This window comes from Ovis canadensis, chromosome 2 (genome assembly GCF_042477335.2).
Source record: "Ovis canadensis isolate MfBH-ARS-UI-01 breed Bighorn chromosome 2, ARS-UI_OviCan_v2, whole genome shotgun sequence".
Classification (NCBI taxonomy): domain Eukaryota; kingdom Metazoa; phylum Chordata; class Mammalia; order Artiodactyla; family Bovidae; genus Ovis; species Ovis canadensis.
Window position 1 is genome coordinate 185811357 of NC_091246.1, and position 25672 is coordinate 185837028.

A 25672-nucleotide genomic window follows, 5' to 3' on the forward strand; every position below is an offset into this window, starting at 1 on the left:
AACTTGTGAGGTAATAGATAAGTTTGTAGTAACTTGTCAGCAACATAGAAAACTAATACAGGTTCTAAGCCAAAAAGCACTGCTCTTCAAAGTTGAGTATCTCAAAGGAAATCAGAAAAATGGCTATCTGTTCAAGACATTCAGGAATAGGAGGAAGAGGGCACACAACAGAGGGACTAAGTAAAACTGACTCTGACTCAAGATTATAATGGCAAGTTACCAATCGAAACTCTCAAAGTGACTTCAGTCAGTGGTGATTGGGAAAATTCAGTTATAACAGGGAGTCAAGAATTAGAATAACTGAGCTCAGTCACCTTGAGGCCAACATGCTTATGCTGGCATGGATTAGAACTTTCAGGGGAAAATAATTATAATATATAAAATATAATTGGTAGGCTGCAGTCCATGGGGTCGCTAAAAGTCGGACACGACCGAACGACTTCCCTTTCACTTTTCACTTTCATGCATTGGAGAAGGCAATGGCACCCCACTCCAGTCCTCTTGCCTGAAAATCCCATGGACGGAGGAGCCTGGTAGGCTGCAGTCCATGGGGTCACACAGAGTCAGACATGACTGCAGTGACTTAGCAGCAGCAGCAAGAAAAGTATAAGGAAAAAAGTAGTTAAAGTTCACTACAAGAAGCTCAAGACATTGACTACTACTACCTAAGAGCTGTGCTAATATTTGGAAGGACTATTGTATACTGGGACTTCCATGGTGACTTAAATGGTAAAGACTCTACCTGCAATGCGGGAGACCCAGGTACAATCCCTGGGTTGGGAAGACCCCCTGGAGAACAGCAACCCATTCCAGTATTCTTGCCTGGAGAATTCCATGGACAGAGGAACCTATTAGGCTACAGTACATGGGGTCTCAGAGATTAAGACTTTCGCTTTTACTGGTATACTAGAAATTTTGCTGATTTCATAGATCAGCATTGACCAAGAGAAATATAATGTGAGCCATATATATAAGGCACACTTGAAAAGTAAAAAGGAAGATATGAAATTAATTTTAATAGTAGATTGTATTGTATCCAACATATTGTTTCATTTAGTATTAAATATAAAATGTGTTAATGAGAATAAGATAGCTTCCTTTTTTTCCTACGAAGTCTTCAAAATCTAGTTGTGTATTTTTTACCTAGAGCATTGTGTTCATTTGAAACAAGCGTTATTTTTTCAATGTCATATTTTCATATTTAAGCACTCAAATAACAACTACGTTTTTGTCTGTTTCATTTTGCTTTGTAATTATTGATTTTACCTTTAAAAGCAGTTTTAAGATTACAGAAAAATTGAGTGAAAAGTAAAGGGATTTCTCATATACCCCTCACCTGTCCCATATACACTGTTTCCTCATTATTAACATTTTACATTAATGTAGTATATTTGTTACAATTAATAGGCCAATATTCATATATTATTATCAACTAACTGCCATATTTGGCATTAGGGTGCTTTCTTTGTGTTGTATATATGCTGGACTTGGATAAAAGTATAATGACATATATCCACAGTTGCAATATGATACAGAATAGTTTTATTGTCTTAAAAATCCCTGTCGCCCACCTATTTGTTCCTCTGTCTGTCCTCCCTTGAACTCCTAACAGTCACTGACAGTTTTTGCCTTTTCCAGAATGTTACATAATTAGGATTATATGGTATATAGACTTTTCAGATTAGCCTATTTCACTTAGCAATGTGCATTTAAGTTTCCTCAATATGTTTTCACGGCTTGATAGGTCATTTCTTTTTATCATTGAATAATATTCCATTGTATGGATACACAAAGTTTATATCTATTTGCCTGATGAACGGCATGTTGGCTGTTTGCAAGTTTGGGCAATTATGTATAAAGCTTCTCTAAATATTTGGTGCAGGTTTATGTGTGGACAAAAGTGTCCAACTCATTTGGGTAAATAGCAAGACATGTGATTGATGGATCACATGGTAAGCGTGTGTTTAGTTTTGTCAAGGAATTGTCAAGCCGACACCCAGAGTGGTTGTGCCATTTTGTGTTCCTGCCAGCAGTGAATGAGAGTTCCTATTGCTCCACATTCTCACCAGCATTTGGTGGTGTCAGTGTTTTGGATATTCGCTATTCTAATACATATGTAGTGCTATCTCACTGTTTTAATTTGTAATTCTCTAATATCACATGATGTAAAGAACACCTACATTTTAACAACTGCTAATACCTCCACCACCACTACTTACTAACACTTATCACTTCCTATGTAGTAGACCAAGCACTTTTCACGTACTTTCTCACAACATCAGGAATCAGATCCTATTATTTTTAGGCATTTATGCAGAAAAAACAAACTGAAGTTTAGAGAAGTTAAGTACATTCTAGTATATGGTTTCTCTGACTCCAAATTTCATCTCTTAACTACTTAACTACTAAGTATCTTTTTCTTCCTCTCTCGAAGTGTGATCCTAGAATCTCTCACTTCAGAATCAACTAGGATGTTGATAAAAACTCAAACTCCCAAACACTCTCCTGACACTACCATGGAGAAAAAAATGGCAACCCACTCCTGTCTTCCTGCCTGGAAAATTCCATGGACAGAAGAGCCTGGAGGGCTACAATCTGTGAGGTCACAAAGAGTTGGACACAACTGAGTGACTGAGCACATAGACATTACTCTATTATATCAACATCTTCACAATGAGTATCTGGAGAGGGAGATTCTGATTTATATCCAAGATTGACAGTCACTACACACTACACTATCATATAAGGATTATTTAAAATCTAAGTAGAAGTTGTGATATTTTGTTGTACTTGATTCATGTATTTCTCTTTGAATCATATTTATAAAATATAATTATTTATGTAAAATAAAGTATACTGGAAACAGAGAGAGAATAACTTCAATGTACATCAATAAGTGGTTCACTGTGTCTCCTCATCAGAGAATACATAAACAGTTTTCCCCACATATATCAAAGCTTGTATTGGAAAATATCTACCAAAGATTCTTATTATTAGTACATGCACTTGAGTGCAGATTATAAAATATAGGAGCTCTCACCTAGATACGGATTCTAAAATAATATATCTGAATGAGGAATAGAATAAAATTGATAGTTTTATAATAAGGAAAGTGAAAGTGAAGTCATTCAGTCGTGTCCGACTCTTTGAGACCCCGTGGACTGTAACCTACTAGGCTCCTCCGTCCATGGGACTCTCCAGGCAAGAATACTGGAGTGGGTTGCCATTTCCCTCTCCAGGGGATCTTCCCGACCCAGGGATTGAACCCGAGTCTCCGACCTTGCAGGCAGATGCTTTAACCTCTAGCTGTAATTCTAATAAGAGAAAAAAAAGTCCATTGAATAACTCCTAGGTATCCTTCTGTGCTAGATAAATTGGACAAAATCATACAAAATACTCCTAGTGTTCTGATAGATTTGTCTAATTATATGTCTGTATACTCTTTTTTATTGGGTATCTGTCTATCTATCTATATATATATATAATACCTATAAATATGCATATATATGGGACTTCCATGGTTACTCAATAGTAAAGAATCCACATGTAAATACAGGAGATGCAAGCTCGATCCCTGGGTTGGGAAGATCCCTTGGAGAAGGAAATGGCAACCCACTTCAGTATTCCTGCCTGGGAAATCCCATGGACAGAGGAGCATGGTGGACTATAGTCCATGGGGTTGCAAAAGGAGTCAGACATGACTTAGCAACTAAACAATAACAACAATGCATGTATGTGTGTGTGTGTGTGTGTGTGTGTGTGTGTGTAAAGTTTATAGTATATTTTAAACATCAACTCAGGCCAAGCAAAAATCAACAAAACAGAAAGTCTATAAAAACTTATGAATTAAATTAAATAGATACGTATTCCTTTCGACTTTTGACCCAAGACATTATTAAGGATATTCTCAATAGGATTACCTGTATTCAAAGCCTCGTTATGCCTCTAAATAGGTTTGGAACATTGGATATTGAAAGACTTGGTTTACATCATTCTAAATGGAGGTAGAGATATATCTACACTGTAGAGTTGTTGCATTAAAACCATTAGACAGTGCCTGAATCACATTAAGCAGTCAATAAATGTGAGTTATTATCTTAACTATTATTATTATTCACAGGAAAAATTCAAAAATGGGAAGGGACTTGACAGAGTAGTAGAGTGGAAAGATGCTAGAATGCCAGTGTGGTGGCTAATGGTATCAGGAAGTAAATGGTATGTGACGAATGCACAGTGTAGAAATTAAGCACTCTAGGAATGGAAGACAGAACTCACTTTTCACAGGGGTGGGCACGGATGGTTTTTCAAGAAACCTAAATGAGTTTGCCGTTGTCTTTAGGTGGAGAAAATGTGCATTTGAAGGGAGTGTGCTTTCAGGGATATACAGATTCAGAGATTTTAGCACTTCTCCACAGATGGAAGAACCTCAGTTGGACCCTCAGACAGAGCCCACTGTGCCAAGATTTGGAATGTAAGCAGAGAGAGATTCAAGATAGGTGCTACATAAGAAAGAAGCTCGGCTCCAAGTGCGAAGCAGGCATCCTTCTAGCACTAACCGAACTCACCTTGAGTAGCAACTGCACAGCCATGTATAGCTAGAAAATTGCAGACAGGACAAAAGAACCCTTTAGAGAAGATGCCCCTGAAGACAGAAGAGAAGAGGCATAGCTACCTGAAGCCACACATCCTGCCAAGAAGAGCATTAACTGTTCTCTATACACAGCCTGCGTATTTCTGCAATCAATAACAAAGAGTGGGCTCGGACTGGGCCTCATTGTTTTACCAAGAAATTTGGAATTGAGCAATAGACTCAGTCTCCCATTTTCTACATGGTGTTAGACAGAAGCTCAGTTGACACAGCATTTAACAATATGCAAATTAGTTAACGGCCTTGAGTTAACGGTCTCTCAAGGAAGATCCCAAAAAGGATGCCCAGCAAAAGATAAAACTCCTTTCTCCTTACAACTTCTTTTGTCTATCTCCTTGTTGATCTCAGTGTTTGCTACCTTGAGGAGTTCTAAAAGCATAAACAAGGTTAACTTTCCATTTTCAAAGCCATGAACCATTTTGGAAAGTCAGGAGCAATTCTGTAGCTGTACGTACATTGAAGAGAGAGCATGACAGTGAGCATAGAGCTTTACCATCACTCAAAACGACTTGGAAGATATTATTCTAAAATGCAATACCTATCTTTTATTTTTTATTTTTTTAATAGACACATTTTATTGTTTAGTAAGAGCCAAGAACTCTATTAAGCATTTTTTAAACTGCTGTTTTAAAACAAAATACATACACATGAAATCACAGAAAATTATTATAAAGCAAATACTAAAATACTATTATTTTAACCGAGCTTCCCAGGTGGCACTAGTGGTAAAGAACCATCTACGAGTGCAGGAGATGTAAGAAGCCTGGGTTTGATCCCTGATTTGGGAAGATCCCCTGGAGAAAGGAATGGCTACCCTCTTCAGTATTCTTGCCTGGAGAATCCCATGGACAAAGGAACCTTTTGGGCTACAATCTATAGGGTCACAAAGAGTCAGACCCAACTGAAGTGATGTAGCATGCACACATTATTTTAACTACCACCTACATCAATGAATAAAACATTGCTAGATATCTAGAAACCTCTCCCTCCAAAAGAAGCTCTGTCTTCTCCTTCCAAAATTAAGCACTGTTCCAACTTTTACAGTAATCCTTTCCTTATGTTTCTTTACAGTTTATCCCTTACATGTGCATCCTAAGGCACTGTAACCTAGTCATCAGTTTTCAAGATGATATGTTTTTTTTTAACTCCATTTTAATAGTCATCCCTTTCTCCTCCCACCACCAATTGCCTCCTTTTCTCTTTTTTAAATGCTCTAGAGTAGAGTTGTTAATTGCATATTCATGATGCAGCTTCTCAGGTTTTCTTTTATGTATTGTGGGAAACAGGACCTTTCTCAGACACAACTTTGCTGTTTTTGGCAAGACTATTGGTGGTGTGGTGTTCTTTTATCAGGAGACACAACAACAAGGACTAAAGGCTTAACATATCAAAGACTGATGCTTAACACGTCAATCCATCCATAAATATCCAATAAAAATTAGGGATTCCAAAATGGTAACACTCTAATTCTATTCAATGGTTTTGTACATTAACCCTAATAGTTTTATGGATAAGGAGATGCTTCCTCTCATCTACAATTTGGTTACCCAGTGGTACAGTTCCAATAAAGGCAGAATTAATGTTTGATTCTTTTCTTTCATCTAGTTTTCATGAGAACAAATTGGTTTCCTATTAACTTCAGAAGGGGACCAATTAAGATTTAAATGTATCTGGTGGATTCCCATCCACCGTAATTTCTATCCTTACCAAAGTTCAACATTTTCTTTGGCTCAGCAAAGGCATTTTAATGCTCCCTTTTAAATCCCCTTAACATTTTCACTTTGATGCATTGGAGAGGGAAATGGCAACCCACTCCAGTGTTCTTGCCTGGAGAATCCCAGAGATGGGGGAGCCTGGTGGGCTGCCATCTATGGGGTCGCACAGAGTGGGACACGACTGAAGTGACTTATCAGCAGCAGCCCCAGCAGCAACATTATCCTAATAGTCTTTGAACGTTTTCATGCTGCTGCTGCTGCTGCTAAGTCACTTCAGTCGTGTCCGACTCTGTGCAATCCCATAGACGGCAGCCCACCAGGCTCCCCTGTCCCTGGGATTCTCCCGGCAAGAATACTGGAGTGAGTTGTCATTTCCTTCTCCAATGCATGAAAGTGAAAGTAAATAGTCTTTGAACGTTTCCATGCTAGTTTATGTCAAAATGTTTCAGGTTTATCTGGTACATTGCTTATTCCAGATACAGTGCATCTATTTCTATAAAAATCCCTGGTTTCTTTTATGATGACAATCTGGCTGTAGGTGATAACTGTTGCTACTAGGGTTGCTAGATTTAGCAAATAAAAATAAAGGACACTATGTTACATTTCAATTTCAAATAAAGAACAAATACATTGTCCCAAAATCTACACAGGAAAACTTGTACTAAAAAGCATTTGTTGTTCATCTGAAATCAAATTTAAATGGACAGCCTATATTTTATCTGACAACTGATTACAACTAGGTAGGTCATCTCTAGACAGTATTAGTCCAGGTCCTCTGAGAAGCAGGTATGATTAGCCATGCAAGAGAGTTATGGGAGGAAATCATTATGAGGAAACAAAGCCAAGGGTTTGAAAAGACAGGGGAGCCCTCAGAGGGTGATGCAGGCTTGACTTCTGTGAAAGGCAGAGAGATGAAAGGAGAGTAAGAGAACCAGAGTCTCAAATTACAGTTCAGTTAAATAAATATAAATATTTATAAATATATACATATCCTTGGTTTACATGTTATTTTCTTGAATATCTTAAATGTGTAGATTTATTTTCCCCTTAAGATAAAGTATTGTTGTGGAAAAATCGAATAATAATATTAGTTAATTTTAAGTATTTTTTTTTTTTTGCCTACATGCTCTTCCAACTTTCCTCCTTTAAAACCTCTTAATTTTACATGGTGTTGATTGTCCTGTGTTAATAATCTCAGGCACATTATGTGATTTTCGAAAAAGTAGTTAAAAATTTTTTTTCAGTGTCATATTTTCTTAAATTATTGTTTCTAACATTTCTTCTCCCTCCCACCTTGATTTGTTTTCCCACTAAGCAACTCCCATAATCTGTATGTTGGATCTTCCTTTGTGTCTGCTGTATTTATGGCTTTCTTTTGGAGATGTTTATTTCTTTCTTCACTTCTTTTGGTTTTTTTTTTATCATTTTTCCCTTCCCACTTTGATTGTCCTTAGAAAGTAAATATTTTACTCTTTGCAGATCATTTATTCTCTGTCATAATACTTAACCTTGTCATTGCACCTTGAAAATAATCATAAGTATATGTAAATGATCAAGTATGAAAAAGTTTTATATTCCAGTAACTTTATTTATAAAATAGGAAGTGAGCTGCAAACTATAGTTTGCCAATCCTTGGTCTATTGGGATATTATTTTCCTTCTTTCTTGCAGGAAGTTTGTTTCAAAGGGAAACGTTTAAGTGAACTTTTAGATTGTTAGAAGTTCAGACAGGTTTTCTAACTTCAAATAAATCTTTTTTGTTTTCCTGTAGTGCTTAAAAAACATAATAGCTTGTGCTCTTAGATTTCCCAGACCTGTTCACCTTTTGTCTATATTTTCTCTTTCCTTCATCTCTATTATTTTTATTCTGCTCAATTTTGATTCCACTTCTAGTAATTTTTCCTCAGTGTGGGGTCCTGTGTTGGAAAGAAACCTTGGAAGGTCAGTTTCAAAAGTTCAAAGGATCTAGGCTGCTTTAGCTATCTTAGACTTTGACATTGGCTTGTTAAAAGCTATGAAGTTAAGAACTATGAAGCTGTGAAGTGTTTGAGATTTTTACAAGGCTTACAAGTTAACAAGTTAACCTACCAGTTTTATGGATATTTTCAAAAAGTATGAGACTCTTGAGTCAGAGACAAAGACTTTTACTACTTATAGCAAAGAGCATGAAAGTGAAAGTCGCTCAGTCCTGTCCAACTATTTGCGATCGCATGGACTATGCAGTCCATGGAATTCTCCAGACTAGAATACTGGAGTAGGTAGCCATTTCCTTCTCCAGGGGATCATCCCAACCCAGGGATTGAACCCAGGTTTCCCACATTTCAGGAGCATAAATATCATCATATTCTATTTGTGTAAGCTCTCCTTGTCCCCAAGTCCCATGGAGGTGAGTGACTGGATCCAGATGAATGTTGGTTTATACAGTGGGTTACAGATGAGGAACCCTGAGCTTAAGAAAGTCAAACCTTTTTCAGTGAGAAGTAAGGCGGCTCTTTGCCTTTGTTCCAAAGGAAGACCGTGCTCCCTCTTTCCAGGATAATTGCTGTACAAATATACTTTAAAAGATACTCAAGAATAAAAAACCATTTCTTGTTAGTAAGACCTGCAGGAATGGGAGAGATCAACTGGAAATTGACTCCCTGCAGAATCCCTTTCACTCACTGTTGAAATGCACAAAACCTCTCCCAATTATTTTTATATTGATCCACGGTGCTTTCTCGTGAATACCATCCACTGACTATTTTTTTGTTTTTGTTTTTTCCTTGAATATTTTGGGATTGTAGGTATGTCATTTGCCCTACTGCTTCCCTCTGCTTTCTCTAGATACCACGGGCACTCAGGCTGCGTGGCTTTTGGTATTTACAGATTAGTAGAGGTGTTTTATTGAATGGATTTGTTGTTAATGTTGTGCTTCTGGTTTTGATGTCTAGTTCTCATCTAGCCTAAACCCATGCTGACATCACTGCAGTCCATCTTCCCAAAATAACCCTATCTTTTTAAAGAAAGTATGCCAAGCTGATTTTCCTTTTTTTTTTTTTTTTAATTCTCATTTTGAACACCAACTTTACTATGCTATGATATAGTTGTACTCTGTGATCATAGTGAGTTGCAGCAGGGTGTTTGACCTTTTCTCCCTCCTCCCGACACTAAATGGTACTAAGTTTTTCTATTAGTTTAACTGGAGGTCCAGTCTTTTTCTTTTCTATTTACAAGATTACAGATTACATATTTTCCCTTCTTGCTATTATTTATGCATCTCACCCCACAGTAATTCCTGTTGCCCTCTTTTTGAATATCTTACCCAAAGACTAGTAAATCAGACAAATAAACTTGTTTAAAACGTGTGCAGAGGTTGCAAAGGAAAAAGAAAAATGCTCAGAGTTTGGGTATAATTCTAGAAGATTCTGTTGACCTTGTGGTAGTTTTGGCATTGTATGGACAGGTTATAGAAATTTAAACTATATGAAGATTATAAACCTTTGTATTCAATTCAATATTTCCTCATAAGTTTACTTAGTATGGCTCCTCCCTCCCTCAAATTCAGTATAAGATTTATATACAAGGTGGGAAATAGACGTCCATAGGCGCTGCATTGCCAATGTAACTCTTATCTCCAAATTCATTTTTTCCTATGAGTTCTCAGTACTAGAGGTTCAGTATTTTACAGCACATACTATCTGCTCATGAGCAGTGGAAAATTCCAAGTTTATTTGGCTTTCACTTAATGTTTTGAAACGCAGCAGTATCTGGCAAGCCTTTACCCATATCCAGCCTCAGCAGATCAGAGGGTTATCAAGATTACATAATTCCTACATGTTAAATAGAAAAACATAAAATATTCTGAGACAATAGGAAGATAGAAAAAAGATATTTTCTTTGGGTGATGCTGCTCAATAAATTATATAAAAAATAAGTTCATAGGAGATTATGAGAGAGCTTAATATTGAAATGGTAAGGATAAGAAATATTTTTTTTCAAAGTATATTTCATCCACGACCTCTTTTACTTAAGCAAGGAGACTGATACAGACCCTCACCCACAACCCCTGCACACACACAAATTGTACCTCTGTGCCCAGTAAGCTTTTCTGCCCCCCATACAAATTACAGTTTAGTAGAAAAGGTAAAATGTCTTTTGTGGCAATTAGAATGCTGAGCAAGCTAATATAGAATAAAGGCATAAATTGTGTAGTGAGGTATACACTAGAAGACATGTTAATGAAGAGTGTCTCTTTGAACTTGAGTTAGGAAAGGATGTGAGAGGAGCTTAGCCCTAACCAATCAATTACAGTTGAGAAGATGGACAAGTGAATGGATCACTTCTCCACAAGGAGGGGTAAGGAACCACAAAAGAGACTACCATCCATCCTATGATGCTATTTTGATGTTCTATCAATACGATTAAATGCTCATATAAATACTACTGACTCAAAAAAATGGCTAATTAATTAGTATTTCTCTAGTCATTGGTTTGTATAAACTGTGATATTTGTTAGTGATTTTCTCCACCTCCTCCACTGATGCATGTAGTCAATTGTTAAATGCAAAAATGATAAACTTTACAAGAAAATATAGATAATTGATAGTAATTGAAAAATATAAAATATAACTCAACTAGAGAAGAATAAGGAGATTAAAATTTGGAGTATGCTTTCTAAAATTATATGAATACATACTATAGAACCAATGGCAGGTGCTATACTTAATACCTAACCCAAAGGAATTAAAGTATTTCACAATTCTTATGAAAACATTAATAAGAATATAAAAGATTTAATATACCTGGATATCACTAATAGCGTTAGAATGCCTCTTTTGGTTTTCCCTCTTTCTTTTTCTTTTCTCAATTCTCCTTAATCTCTTCTTCATCTTTCTCCTTTTTTGATTTGAATAAAGATACATGAAGTTAGTAAATATTTAGAATCATAGGATAGATATCAAGTGACTCAGTTATCTTCCCAAGTAGATACAGATGATGGATAGGTAGATGAATACAAGGATATGAGAAGTAATCTACATCAATAGCAAACAACTCATCTAGGTTAATATGTTAAACAGAGTTAAACAGTGTTCACTAATAAGAGATGTATTTTATGTGCCTCATTTCAATAGAGGTCACACCCCAAGATGCCCTGAACTATATTTGCAAAATCTAAACCTAGAACTCTGGGATGAAAGGACTGGCTGGGAATCCAAAGACTTGGCCTCAATTTTCTTTGGAGATGGTAGACGGAAAGTTGCCAGTGGTAGAAACTCAGTTGGTAGAGAAGAGTGCCAGGGGCCCTTTAATGCTAGTGGATGGTCTGGAGCTTCTCATCTGAATCTTAGACTAGACTATCTTTAGTTTTCAAGAGGAAAATTCATGAGGGAGTACGAATCTAGCAGTAAATTCTTAAAAATACATTGAGCATGGTGAGATTGTTAAAAACAGAAAAGAAAAGAAAGTAGGAATTCTCTCTGAAATTAGTCAAGATCTCAAGTTTTATCTTTCAATTTATAAAAGATTTCTCTGAATGAGAAATGTTCTTTTTGCTGTTCTGGGAATTATATAAGGAAAGGAGTCAGGTAACCACTATGAAGTCTGAGTGTAGAAGTAATAATTTACTTTCCAAGGACAAAGATAAGGAGGTTACTTTGAATCATTAGAAAATCTAATCCTGTTTAGGAAGTCAGAAATATCAGAAATAACACGTTCGTAGAAATATATCTCTCATAGACACATTACTTGAAAAGAGCAAATAGTATGCCAATGTTTCTAAGTACTTTTCCACATCTGACAATCCTGTCATTTGTGGACAACATCTGATTCAGGAAACATGATTTCACTTCTGAAGAAATAGGAAGATGAGGAAATAATTATCATAGAAAGGAAGGGAAGGCAATTTTACATAATTACTCTTAAAAATCAAATAAATACAAACCCCTTGTAAAGCAAGGGTACTTAAGTGAGTAACCATTCCCTTCTCAAGGGGATCTTCCTGACCCAGGGATCAAACCTGGGTCTCCAGCAGGCAGATTCTCTACTGTCTGAACCATCAGGGAAGTATAAAGAATCTAGTAGGTAAAAATAACAGGTAATTCCCCCCACATTCTAGATGTTTCGGTGTTGTCATTCAGCTATACATTGGAGAGAAAACATTAAAGGGGAAAATCATGTTCACTGCTTTCCTGTCTTAATCCTCATAGATGTCATAGAAGGACCGTTGGGGATAAAAGTTTGAGGTGTGTTAATGAAGCAACCAAGAGGACTGTACAGTCCTGGTCTCAGTGCGAATGAGAAGTTTGTTAATATCTTCCTGTCTCCAGTGAGCAACAAGAATGACTCTCAGGATATTGCAACTCTGTCTGCTTCCACCAGAGATCATAATTGGGCTATGAATTTTTACAACAGGAAGGTCTCCCTATCATAGACAGAGACTAACAAGTTTAGTTAAATTAATGCCCACAGTGTCTCAGAACAGGATGAGCTCTGTACATGGGTATCACTCAAATATGTAGTGACACTACCTCTTTTTCTTTCTTTTTTTATTAAAACATCTTTGTGATGGTTTACTGGTTAGAGCTTCTGTTAATACTTTATATCTTATTTCTGAGGATTGCTCAGCATCCTGGTGTTCTGCCCAGTGACATGATATGCACTTCGGGGAATTCAAGAAGCCAATTGAGGTGAATAGAAGTGATTTATAAATCGAAAGCAAATGATGGTAGAAGATGTGAACCAAAGCTATTTCTTGATCTGCGAAAAGCTAATTGGGCACATTTCAGGCCAGGTTTCAAAGGCACAGCTCATGAACTCTGTCTTCCTGATGCTGTGCTCATTACAGACACTCAATAGAGAACTGGCTAATGCTAGAGAAATCCCCATCAAAGTGGCCTTAACATGACACTGCAGATTTACTTCTGGAAAGAGAAAGAAGCAAAAAGAAGGGAGAGATTCCAGGCAACCAGCCCTTACAGAGTCTTATTTGCCTTAAGTAATTGATCTGAAACTGAAGAGTTTGTCTCTAAAGGCTCTCTGGGCTTCACAAATCCTCAAGGGAATTTGTCTTCCTCTAACTTTTCAGGGTTTAGCCAGCCTTTAATTGTTACTGTTTGTTGTCAGAGGAAATGTGGGATTTTATAACCCTGGGTCTACCCTTCGATATGGAAGACTGAATATAGCACACATGATCTAAATATTCTGGAAAAACCCATTTTTGCCATTAATGCTTAAAAATGTTAATGATATTCTTCAATGAATTTAATTATCTAAATCTCATGGCCTATGCTCAGTTAGTCATGTTAATAATTCTAGGTAAAATGAAATGTATGAGTTGGTATCATACTTTTAAAGAATCAAATATCAAGGAAAGAAAGACATTGCAAATGTTCAAAATGTCATATGTGAGAAAATTTGGGAGTGACTTGGAAAATTTAAATCAATATATTGAGGAAGCAACTTAGTGAGTTATGTTTACATGGGAACCTGAAACTAGGATTTGAGTCAGTAAAATTTTTCCAAAGGGAATAGAGGAGTCTGAATCCTAGAAATTTTCCTGAATAATATGGCCACATGTTGCAAAATTTGGATATTTATAACCCTAAATAGAAGGGATTTTGGTGGACAATCTCTTCAGGTTTTTTCAGTTTTAATACTCTGATTCCATTCCACAAAAACTATAGGAAAACTTCCTTTCTCATTGCCTGACTGTTATAAAATGAATGCTTGTCCACGAGCTAGCTTGTTAAAGATAATATATGAAAAAAGTACTGAGAAATGCAGTATAAATCTCTACAAAACTCTCCTTCAATAAATCTTTGCTTTTTAGAAATGATACACTATAATTAATTTTAATTTTCTGAATTCTAAAAATAGTATCAAGACAAGAATTGTCAGTGTACACACATGTGTAACTAGAGAGCCAGGGTAAGTTTGGTGGAATTAAGGGTCTTTTGTGAAGTAATTTACTTACTTATTGATTTTTTGTGTTATTTTTGTAAGCATTTGTCTCACTAAGATTTAAAAGTATGTAATGTAAATATTTTAACATTTCAATGATATGTGTTTGCTCCATAAAATTAATATATCATTATAGAAATTTATAGAGAAAGATGGGCTCTTAGCTGTCATGTACTCTAAAGATTTGAATTATATCAGGTAAGGAAACAGATCCATAAGTGACTTTCAGTTCAGTCACTCAATCATGTCTGACTCTTTGCGACCCCGTGGACTGCAGCACACGAGACTTCCCTGTCCATCACCAACTCCAAGAGCCTACTCAAACTCGTGTCCATTGTGTCGGTGATGCCATCCAATCATCTCATCCTCTGTCGTCCCCTTCTCCTCCTGCCTTCAATCTTTCCCACCATCAGGGTCTTTTCCAATGAGTCAGTTTTTCGCATCAGGTAGTCAAAGCATTGGAGTTTCCCTTCCAATAAACATTCATGGCTGATTTCCTTTAGGATGAACTGGTTGGATCTCCTTGCTGAACAAGGGACTCTCAAGAGTCTTCTCCAACACCACAGTTCAAAAGCATCAATTCTTTGGCACTCAGCTTTCTTTATAGTCCAACTCTCACATCCATACATGACTACTGGGAAAACCATAACTCTGACTAGACAGACCTTTGTTGGCAAAGTAATGTCTCTGCTTTTTAATATGTTGTCTAGGTTGGAGAAGGAAATGGCAACCCACTTCAGTGTTTTTGCCTGGAGAATCCCAGGGACGGGGGAGCCTGGTGCCATCTATGGGGTCGCACAGAGTTGGACACGACTGAAGTGACTTAGCAGCAGCAGCAGCAGCTAGGTTGGTCATAGCTTTTCTTCCAAGGAGCAAGCGTCTTTTAATATCATGGTTGCAGTCACCATCTACAGTGATTTTGAAGGCCAAAAAAAAAAGTCTGTCACTGTTTCTATTGTTTCCTCATCTATTTGCCATGAAGTGATGGGACCAGATGCCATAATCTTCATTTTATGAATGTTGAATTTTAAGCCAACTTTTTCACTCTCCTGTTTCACTTTCATCAAGAGGCTCTTTAATTCTTTGCTTTCTGTCATAAGGGTGGTGTCATCTGCATATCTGAGGTTATTGATATTTCTCCCAGCAATCTTGATTCCAGCTTGTGCTTCATCCAGTCTGGTATTTCACATGATGTGCTCTGCATATAAGTTAAATAAACAGGGTGACAATATACAGTCTTGATGTACTTCTTTCCCGATTTGGAACCAGTCTGTTGTTCCATGTTCAGTTCTAACTGTTGCTTTCTTGACCTACATACAGATTTCTCAGGCGGCAGGTCAGGTGGTCTGGCGTTCTCATCTCTTTAAGAATTACTTCTGCCCATACCTCCATGCATGAACTAGGGCATGAGACTGGGGCAAGAACTACAATACGATCACACCTAGTCTGGTACAGGTCCTCTTGTCTGCATTGCACTAGCCTTATATCTAATTGAGTAGTTTTAAAACTTTGTAGATGTTTGACTGTAAATTAGTGTTTTATGTCTTTATACAATAACTTAATCTGAAACCACACAACACTCAGCTTCAGACATTCTCTCAGAAAATGTTTTGTTTTGTTTTGTTTTTTTCTTGACCAGTGGAATTTTTTCTTCAATAAGGAATAAAGTAGAAAATCCTATGTTGTAATTCAAGGACATCACATTTCAAAAAATAGAGTTATTTAAGTTGGAGACATTAGTTTACCTGTGCTGTGCTTAGTCAGGTCTTTTCAACTCCTTTGAGTGTAGCCTGTCAGGCTCCTCTATCGGTGGGGATTCGCTAGGCAAGAATATTGGAGTGGGTTGCCATGCCCTCCTTCAGGGGATCTTCCCAACCTAGGGGATCAAACCCAGGTCTCCTGCATTGCAGGCAAATTCTCTACTGTCTGAGCCACCAGGGAAGCCCAGTTTATCTGTGATTAAGTTTTAATTAATGCCCTTAACTTAGATCCCAACAGCTGTAAAATAATCCTCTTAGCTTAGACAAAATAAGGACCCACCAAAAAGACAAAGACTCAAATCAAAGAAGCTTTCTTTTAAAAAGTGATATGTGCACACAAATACACATTATACACGAAACATACAACTTATGTCTCGAATTGTGACCTAAGTGTATTTTATAGTGAATACTGATAACGGATGTAAATTGAACAGCTTAATTCAATCAAATACGTAATCTTAAGTAGAATGAGGATAACTGCCTTGTCCTGTGTGGCAGAAATCTTTGTATATAACTAAATTCCTGCAAGTCAGTTGTTCAATATAGAAACAAATGCAAAGGATGAAACATTGAAATAACGAAGAGAAGAGCAAAATAAAAAGACAAAAACACTTTTTGAATAATAGAGCTCCCTTTCTCACAAAACATTATATGTAAGGGAAAATCTGTATTGTCAGATTTAATGGCTAAATTAAAGTGAAAGTGAAGTCACTCAGTCGTGTCTTTGTGACCCCGCGGACTGTAGGCCATCAGGCTCGTCCATGGGATTTCCCAGGCCAGAATACTGGAATGGGTTGCCATTTCCTTCTCCAGGGGATCTTCTTGACCCAAGGATAGAACCCAGGTTTTCTGCATTGCAGGCAAATGCTTTAACCGCTGAGCCACCGGGGAAGCCCCCAATAGCTATTTTACTACTGTTTGATTTAAAATTTTTGTTTTGCATGTTTACAACTAGTACAATTGTTCCTATGAAAATGGTCCAACACACTATAATAGGTCACTCATAATGTGTGCTTCATTACCTGTTTTTTAAAAGCAAGTTTTCTCTCCATTCAAATACTACCTTTTTTCTGTAGAGAAAGTCATTTTATTCTCTAATCTACTCAAATCTGGTGAATCCGGCTGTCTTACAAAAAAGAAAAAGCATATCTTAAAGGCACTATTGTTACAATTAATGCTTAGGACAAGTGTGACAATGCATACCTTAGGAACTAACAAGGCAGGATAAAAACTTTTTTTTTAAATCCTACAACATTCCTTCAGCTGCGTGTATGTCTGTGTGCTTGCGCGCTGAAGTGTTCACTATTTGCGACCTCATGGACTGTAGCCTGCCGGGCTGCTCTGTCCGTGGAATTTTCCAAGCAAGAATTCTGGAGCAGGTCACCATTTCCTACTCCAGAGGATCTCCCCCTACCAGGGATCAAACCCAGGGTCATCTTTTGAGTTTGCTAGGAGGTGGCTTGTTCTTGGACTAAGTAACTCAGAAAAGGATGGAGTTGGTCCTTAGCTAATAAAACATGACTCAAGGCGACTCCTCTCCCCTTCCCCATGCATTTCCTAGGTCCCTTCTGCCAAAACCTCACAACTTGAGTTCTGAATCCAGTAATACCAGATAGTTGATTCCTCCCTTCCAGTCTCTGGCAAGAAATCTCCAACAACCAGGGCTTGAGACACACGGGCTGCTTGTAGCCCATCTGCTCTGGGCCGGTCCTTTCTACCATCCCGGGAAATCCGCGTGCTAGCGCATTTGGACAAACTGGAGGACTTTGTTTTCTTATACCCACAGGGATTTGGCTCCAAAAAGCTACATTGACTCATTGTTTTGTATCCATGCTGCAGGCTCCCAGAACTCACTAAAACGTAAACTTTGAAAGGGAGAGAGTTGTGTTGAGGAAGGGAACGGTGTAAAGGGACTTAAAATTTGAGAATTTTTCTTCGTGTCCAGAGAGAGAGAAAAAAAAGTATGAGTACTAGAGTACCATTATTTATTCAACCTTTAGGAATTCCACTGGCATTATTAACCAACTAGCCGGGGAATCCAGGCTGGAGGCGAAAGGATCCCTGTCTATAGACTCAAATCAGAAGACCGGTCGTAATCAGTCTACGACAACCTCTTGGGTCCCGATAGGTGTTAGTGCCCGGGATGGGGCTCTCGACCGACAGTACCCCTCTGCCCCTGGCTTCTCGGAGCGCTGGAGCATGCCCAGTGACAGCGCAGGAGCCACCGAGGGCTTTGCAAGCGCGCACTCCGCTTCTCCGGGTTTTAGCAGGAGCCCGCGGGGGGCGGGAGGGGGTGAGGGGACCCGCGGAGCCGGGCAGCCTCCGCCGCGCGTGTGGGGAGCTCGCGCCAGGCGCAGTGCTCTCGCCCGCTTTGCAGTTGCTCCAGAGATGCTGGCGCGCGGCTCCCGGCTGCTGCACCGGGCGCGCTGAGCTCGGCTCGGGGAGCCCCCGGGGGCTGGTGGGGAGCGCAGACTGCGGTAGAAGGCGAGCCGGGCTCCTCCGGGACTGCGAGACAACGCTCCGGCACTGTCAGGTGCCGCTCTCCAGCCACTCGCCGCTCCACTAACTTGTCACTTGGTGGTGTCCGCTCTCCAAGGCTGTCTACGCTTTGGGGTGGGGGGTGGTGGTGGGGGGGGGCGGGGGGAGTGGGGAGTTAGAGGGTCTGCGGTGGCCAAAGGAGGGATCCTGCAAGGGGGAGCTTGCCTGGTGCCGCTCCTCTTCCCCTCCCCATCGCTCCCCTCCCCCCACCCCGTCGCTGCCGCTTTGCCTTCCGCCAATTCGGAGAGCATCGGGAGCCTGTGACATGCGATCCCTGCCAAGTGACGGTCCCCGAGTCTGAAGTGCCCGCGAGGAAGTGAGCGCCAGCACGGGCCGCGGGCGATGACAGCCATGAAGCAGGAGCAACAGCCCACCCCCGGGGCCAGGGCGAGCCAGGCGCAGCCGGCGGACCAGGTGAGAGTTGGCAGCTGCGACCAGGCCCTCCCAGGAAGGCAGACTCCAACCCGCGCTCCCCCTGCCCCTCCTCCAGGGCTCAGCTCCCACGCCTCCTTCTCCCCACCCACCCCCGCCCCAGTTCCAGGCTCTCCTCAGCTCATCCATGGACTCTGCAGGAAGTTAGAGCCTCCGAGTGCGCTCCGGGGCCGGGCGAGAGGATGCGCAAGGTGGAGAGCCGCGGGGAAGGGGGCAGAGAGGTAAAGGAAGGGTGGCCTGGGCAACCCCTCGGGCGGGCCCCCGACGGAGGGAGAGGTGGCCGGGGCCAAGAAGTGGGGACCTCTTGGCTCCTACTGAAGCACGTTGGAGGAATTGCTGCTCTCCTGGAGGCTTCCACTCGCTGGGTTCGAACCCTGTTTTCACGTAGCTGAGACCAGAGCTTAGCCGAGTAGGCAGATGACCTTTAGGCCATCAGAGTTCTTCCTTTCCTTTCTGTTTTCCTTTGAGGAGACTGGGACGGCGGTGGGGGTGGGCGACGCAAAATGGGGGAAGAGGGTGTACCACGCATCTGTTGTCTGCTGGGAACCGAGCTTGGAGCAAAAAGGCATGATTAGGTGGAACTGGGAAGAGACTGGCTTTAGTGATTTGTTGAGTCCAGATGTGTTGTTTCTGCGAGGTGCGCTGTGCTGGCTGAGGGTAATTTTAGTCCGTTTTCTGTCTTTCCTCTCTGGCCATCCCGTTTTGTTTCTGTCTTTAGGAATCTGTAGCATAGCCATACTGTGAATCTCCATCTCGTCTCTGTCCCTGGGTTGGGGTGGCTCGTGAGTTCGGTGTCGCCTTTTCCCAAAGTTGGAGGGTCGGGAGCGCCGAGGTGCCCTGGACGAGAGGAGGGAGGCTGTGTGAGCCGGCAGGTGATGCTGTCACGTCTACTCATTTAGAGTCTGAACCAAGAGGGTTACACTTAGGTCTGCGGATAACCACGGAGCTGGAGGATGGAGGCTCCGGCGCCGGGGTCCAGAGGTGGGCTCTTTGCCCCGAGTGCACTATTGAAGGCCTCTCAAAGCATTTCTGGCGGAGACACTTCGAGCTCATTGCTAGAAGCGGATAAAGGGGGTGCAAACAGCGAGGCTACAGTAGGACTCAGCTCTTCGCATATTCTAAGCATTGAGGAGTTAGTGAAGGGGAGCTGTCCGCTCAGAGTGGCGGGAGGCAGAGGGGGCGACTCCTGGGCTGCCATTATTAATATTCTAGTCCTGGCTGTTGCTCCTGGCTAGTGGCCTCTCTTTCGCCCTTCCCTCCCCTTCTCATTTTGCTCACATATGTTTCACATAGGTGGTGAGGATTACTCAAAGACTTAAAGCCCCCTCCCTTTACTGAGATGGGTGTTGCAGTTTTTATAAAGCAGTTGTTTTCATAAACCATTCTTTTTGCTCCCTACCCTGAGAAAAGTAAGAAAATATTAAAACATGTATATAACTTGTCCTTTCTCCTTGTATCTCTTTTCCCTGCTCCCTTCAGCACACATCACAAGGTAGCAACCAGTTGGCTGATTATAAAGATAATTTCAGAAGAGGAGCATGGATTTAACATCCTCTTTCAGGCTGAAAGGTCTTAAATTTCATTAACAAGCCACTGAGCCTCTCTACTGCTCTTGGAATGATACTACCAGTAAGAATGATTAGTCAGGTGAGAGTCTCCCCATGAAATCTTTACTCACTAACCTGTGACACCAGCTGGTTACTTGAGGCTCTGCAAACAGTTCAGTGATGGTGGAGGCAGGGAGGAAGAAGCAGAGGATACAGAAGCTGACAATGTTTATGTAAATAGTGGACAAGCTGTATATCCACAGCCTTTTGTCAGAACTAATCTGGTACTTAAAATTCACATGAAGACAGAGACTCAAGCTTGAATCCGTTGTTAGTGTGCATTTTTGCTTATGCTACTTTGAATAGTCAGGGAGTGGCCATTTGTAGAACTCTTGTTTTAATTGAGTTTTTTTAAGTGCCTTTCTGAGCACTGACATGATTTTATAATGTCAATGGTATGCATATTACACTTGAGTTAAAATGAAAGAGATTGATTTCTCAAGGGAAAGGAAAGGAAGACTGAAATATACATGGCAGCATCCCACTGGGAGTTTTCCAGGCAATCCCAGAAAACACCTATGTGTAGTCTATTCTTTGTCTAAAGCTTGACATACAAAATGATGAGCAGATGATGTGGACAATTGCTGTGATGGCTTAAACTATTTCTTTTAAGATTCTAGGCTTTTTATTAATAGTATTAGTCATTGTGATTTAATTCTGCAGTTGTTAGATAACTCTTACGTGGTCCCAGATGTAATAATATAGACAAGGTCGATTGTTCAAGTTTCTGTGATATTTCTGGGAAAAAAACAAAAAGATTCACAAAATTATCTAAAAATGAAGCTTTATGAAATCCTACTTAATGGTTAAATAGGGGGCGTGTTCCACTAAGTCACTTGCTAGGTGTTGATTTTGAGTGATTTAAGCTTTTGAATATTGCCAGAAAGCTCTTTCACTTTTTGTGGTAGTGTTTATTATGAAACCTTCAAAGATGCCTTGTCCAGAGGCCATCAAACACCCATTTCCATGAACAGCATCATGGAAGACCAGAGTCTTTCTTCTCCATGAGATGGTTATGAACCATATAATTTGATTGTTGTTGTGGCCTTTTAGAGAGTTCGACATCCCTATTTCACCTATCTACTACTGTCTTCTAGCATAGGGTGCCATGACCAGAAGTAGCCCCTCCTCTGGGAGCAGCTGCAACAGGGACTGCATATTTTTATTACTGTTCTGAATCATTGGAGATATTTTCATCATCTCAGTAGTCTTGCCTTTAAAGCTTCATTGATTAAATGTTTACAACAGTTACCTCTGTTGTTTTTATAACATTCCACATTTACAAAATGTCTAAAAATAAATACTTAGCTATGGGTAGAAGCAGTCATTCCCACTTAACGTAATCAATATCCATTTTACATCAGGGAATACATAATCTTGAGTGGCTAGTTGTAACTTATTATTAGATTTGGAAATCACTTCCTGTGTGCTTGCCATGTGCTGAGTACTGTCCCCTGGGTTGATAAGGTAACACTCACTGAATGCATTTTCCTACTTGATTCTCAAAGCTGACACTTTTTAAGTTAGGTCTCGTTATAATTCCTAGTTTAGGGATGAGAAAACAGAATTCTCTCAAGTAACTGAACAACTTGATCAACCTTGTCTTCATAAGTGGTAGAGATAAGACATAGTCCTAGTCTATGGTAGTTAAAAAAAAATAAGCTCTTTTAAGTCTAAAGCTCCATCTTCTAACCTTTACACAATTACAGTTCAACAGCCTTCTACTGGCATAATGCAGAAGAAATGCAAATATTATGTATACATGTGTACAAATTTACCTTGAATATAAAATGGGTTAAGATTTTGTTTAACTCTTCAACTGTAAATGTAAATAATAAATCTTGAAATTGAAAAATTAGGTTAGTGTCTCTTAAAATAATATAAAGCCAGATATATCCTGATAAGTACATAGGAACTTAAAAAAATGTTTCTATCATTTGCCCTTGGTAGTGATAAGACTTTCAAGGCTTCTTAAACTTAACATTTTATAGTTAGACCTGGTTTAGAATTTGCTCACGTTGCCACCAGGTGGCACCCTTCTGCTGAGTCCAATGGGTAAAAATATTTCCTAAAATGTTTGACAGTTCTCTCAGCTCCAAAAAACCAAACCCAACAACAAAAAAGCAAACAAACAAACAAAAAAATTAAACAAGGAAAAAATGATAACCTTACTGAAGTATGACTAAAAAGTGTATTTTTAGAAACAATTGTTTGGCTGCAGAGGCAGTATTAGTTATGCATAAAAAATCAACAACAACAGTAAAACTCATTCTAGTAGAAATCACTCTCTTACTCTCTTACATAACAGCCTATTAATGAAATAGTTCATGAACAAAATTGGGGTTGAATAGATAATACATAAAATTCCTTTTGTAAAATATTAGGGTACCTAAAGTTTTCACAAAGAAATTAGGATCCAGTATTGTTCTAGCAAACCTGATTAAAAATTTCAAATAAATACTTAATGAATTCATAAAAAAGTTATTCTTCCATGTTTCCCTAATACATAAACATGTCATAATTTAGTTTATATTGTTTTTAACACATAACTTCAAAGAAAGCTTTTAGAAATCATGTTAAGAAACTTTAGTAGAAAATGTATTACTTCTCAACATTCAATATAAAATACATAGTACATTATTGGTGGAAGAATTCTATATCATTTGGTTATAAAAGACATTTGATACAGGTGCTATGTAGAAGTTTTTATAACTTGTTGTTCAGTCACCAAGTTATATCTGACTCCCTGCGACCCCATGGGCACTAGGCTCCTCCGTTCATGGGATTTTCTAGGCAAGAGTACTGGAGTGGGTTGCCATTTCCTTCTCCAGGGAATTTTCCCGACCCAGGGATCAAACCCATGTCTCCTGCATTGTAGACAGACGCTTTACCGTCTGAGCCATCAAGGAAGTCCTATCATACCTTAATTTCTTATTACATATGTTATATATATATATATATATATATATGTCTTACTGCAAATATGTACGACATTTTATCTGCTGAGTTTAGAACACACCAAAAAACGTTCCTTGCTTATAAGTTTCTGATCTCTCTGTTTATTTCAAAGACTGAGCATATTGCACATCTAAGAAAGATTGAAGTATATAAAAACGAGTTAAAGAAAATTGTACTATTAAATATTAATGCTGCATTGTCTTATGAAGAGCATTATATTGGAAACAAAACACTGGAACCAATTTCTCCAAGTCTAAGTAAAATTAAAATTATTTCCAAACTTTGGTTTCTTGAACCATTTATGATTATATTATGTTTTAGACTTTTAGTACTGGTAGGCATATTTTAAATGTATTTATAGGTCATCATGTAGCATGCATGGCATGCTAAGTTCCTTCAGCTGTGTCCAACTCTTTGCAACCCTATGGACTGACTATAGCCCTCCAGGCTCCTCTGTCCGTGGGATTCCCCAGACAAGAATACTGGACTGGGTTGCCATGCCCTCCTCCAGGGGGTCTTCCCAACCCAGGGATCAAACCTACATTTTGTATCTCCTGCATTGTGGGTAGGTTCTGTACCATTAGCACTGCCACAAAGCTGGAATACTGCAACTAGGACTGTGAGTTTTTGTGCCATCAACCGGAGTAGTTATTTACCACTATCTATATGTTATGCACTGGAAAGCTCAGATTGAAATTTATATCTCAGCTCTGATAGTCATTACTGTGCTTTGGGGAGCAAGATAAAGTCATTTTCTGTATTTCATCTGTGACTGAAGGTGGCTATAGATCCTCTACCTGATTGTTGTAAGGACTGAATGAAATAATAAGTAAAAGCTTTTAAATAATGTTTATCTCATACAAAGTGCTTTCATTACATGTATAGTTTGGGAACAGGAACCCAGGGAGGAAGAAACTTAGAGGATCATTGAGTCATGTACAGCTGGTATATCATTTTAGCATTTTCCAGAATATTGCATTAATTAGTACACATATGTATATGCTTACATATGAGTTTTCACATGCATAAAAATATTTTAATGATGTAGTAAATATTATTGAGTTAGGCATTGAATTGGCAGAAATGCAGACTTTACAATATTCTGTAACATCCTTATTTCCACTCAATGAAAACTCGCTTCTCTACCCAAATTGAAAAAGACACATGTACCCAGATTTTCATGGCAGCTCTGTTAACAATACCTAGGGCATGGAAGCAACCTAGATGTCTTTTGACTGATGAATGGATAAAGAAGCTATGGTACATATATACAATGGAATATTACTCAGCCATAAAAAGGAACACATCTGAGTCAGTCCTCAAATAATAATAGGCTCTATGTGGATGAACCTAGAGCCTATTATACAGAGTGAAGTAAGTCAGAAAGAGAAAAACAATTATTGTATATTAAGGTATATACATGGAATCTAGAAAGAGGGCACTGATGAACCTATTTACAGGGGAGCAGTGGAGACACAGACCTTGAGAACAGACTTATGGACATGGCTTGGGTGGGGTGGAAGAAGGAGAGGGTAGGAGGTATATAGAGAGTTACATGGAAATGTACATTACCATATGCATAATAGATAGCCAATGGGGATTTGCTGTATGACTCAGGAAACTCAAACCAGGACTCAGTAATAACCTAGAGAAGTGGGATGGGGAGGGAGATAGAAAGTATGTTCAAGTGGGAGGGGACATGGATAAACCTATGGCTGATTCATGTTGATGTTTGGTAGAAACTAATGCAATACTGTAAGGCAGTTATCCTTCAAATAAAATTAAACAAACAAAAATTTTAAAAAGCCTCACTTCTTTACTGTCCTACTCTATAAGAGGCCATGCTAAAAGTAAACATTGGTTAAGTCTCACTAACTGAGGAATTAGCTGCTGAACATGCATATTGTTTTCAGTGCACTTATATTGGTAATAAGCATGGAGAAAGAGAAAAGAGAGGTGTGGCTTACAGAAATATCTCAGGAGATGAGATTTCAGTTTTGGAACAGGAGAATGTGCATTGCGAGTGGAGTCCCCTGAGGAGCCCAGGGTGGGTGTGCCTGCTATCATTGGGAGTGAG

The 25672-nt window shown here is 39.2% G+C and overlaps 1 protein-coding gene across 1 annotated transcript in view; it reads left to right on the plus strand.

Annotated features, from left to right (window-relative positions):
* The first annotated feature begins 18387 nt into the window (after positions 1 to 18387).
* Positions 18388 to 25672, plus strand: part of DPP10 (dipeptidyl peptidase like 10) — a 769909-nt gene continuing 762624 nt past the window's right edge. Inside the window, exon 1 of the mRNA XM_069577778.1 lies at positions 18388 to 19012. Within this exon, the coding sequence (XP_069433879.1) occupies positions 18941 to 19012 (72 nt within the window). The 5' untranslated portion in view covers positions 18388 to 18940. The remainder of the gene's footprint in view (positions 19013 to 25672) is intronic.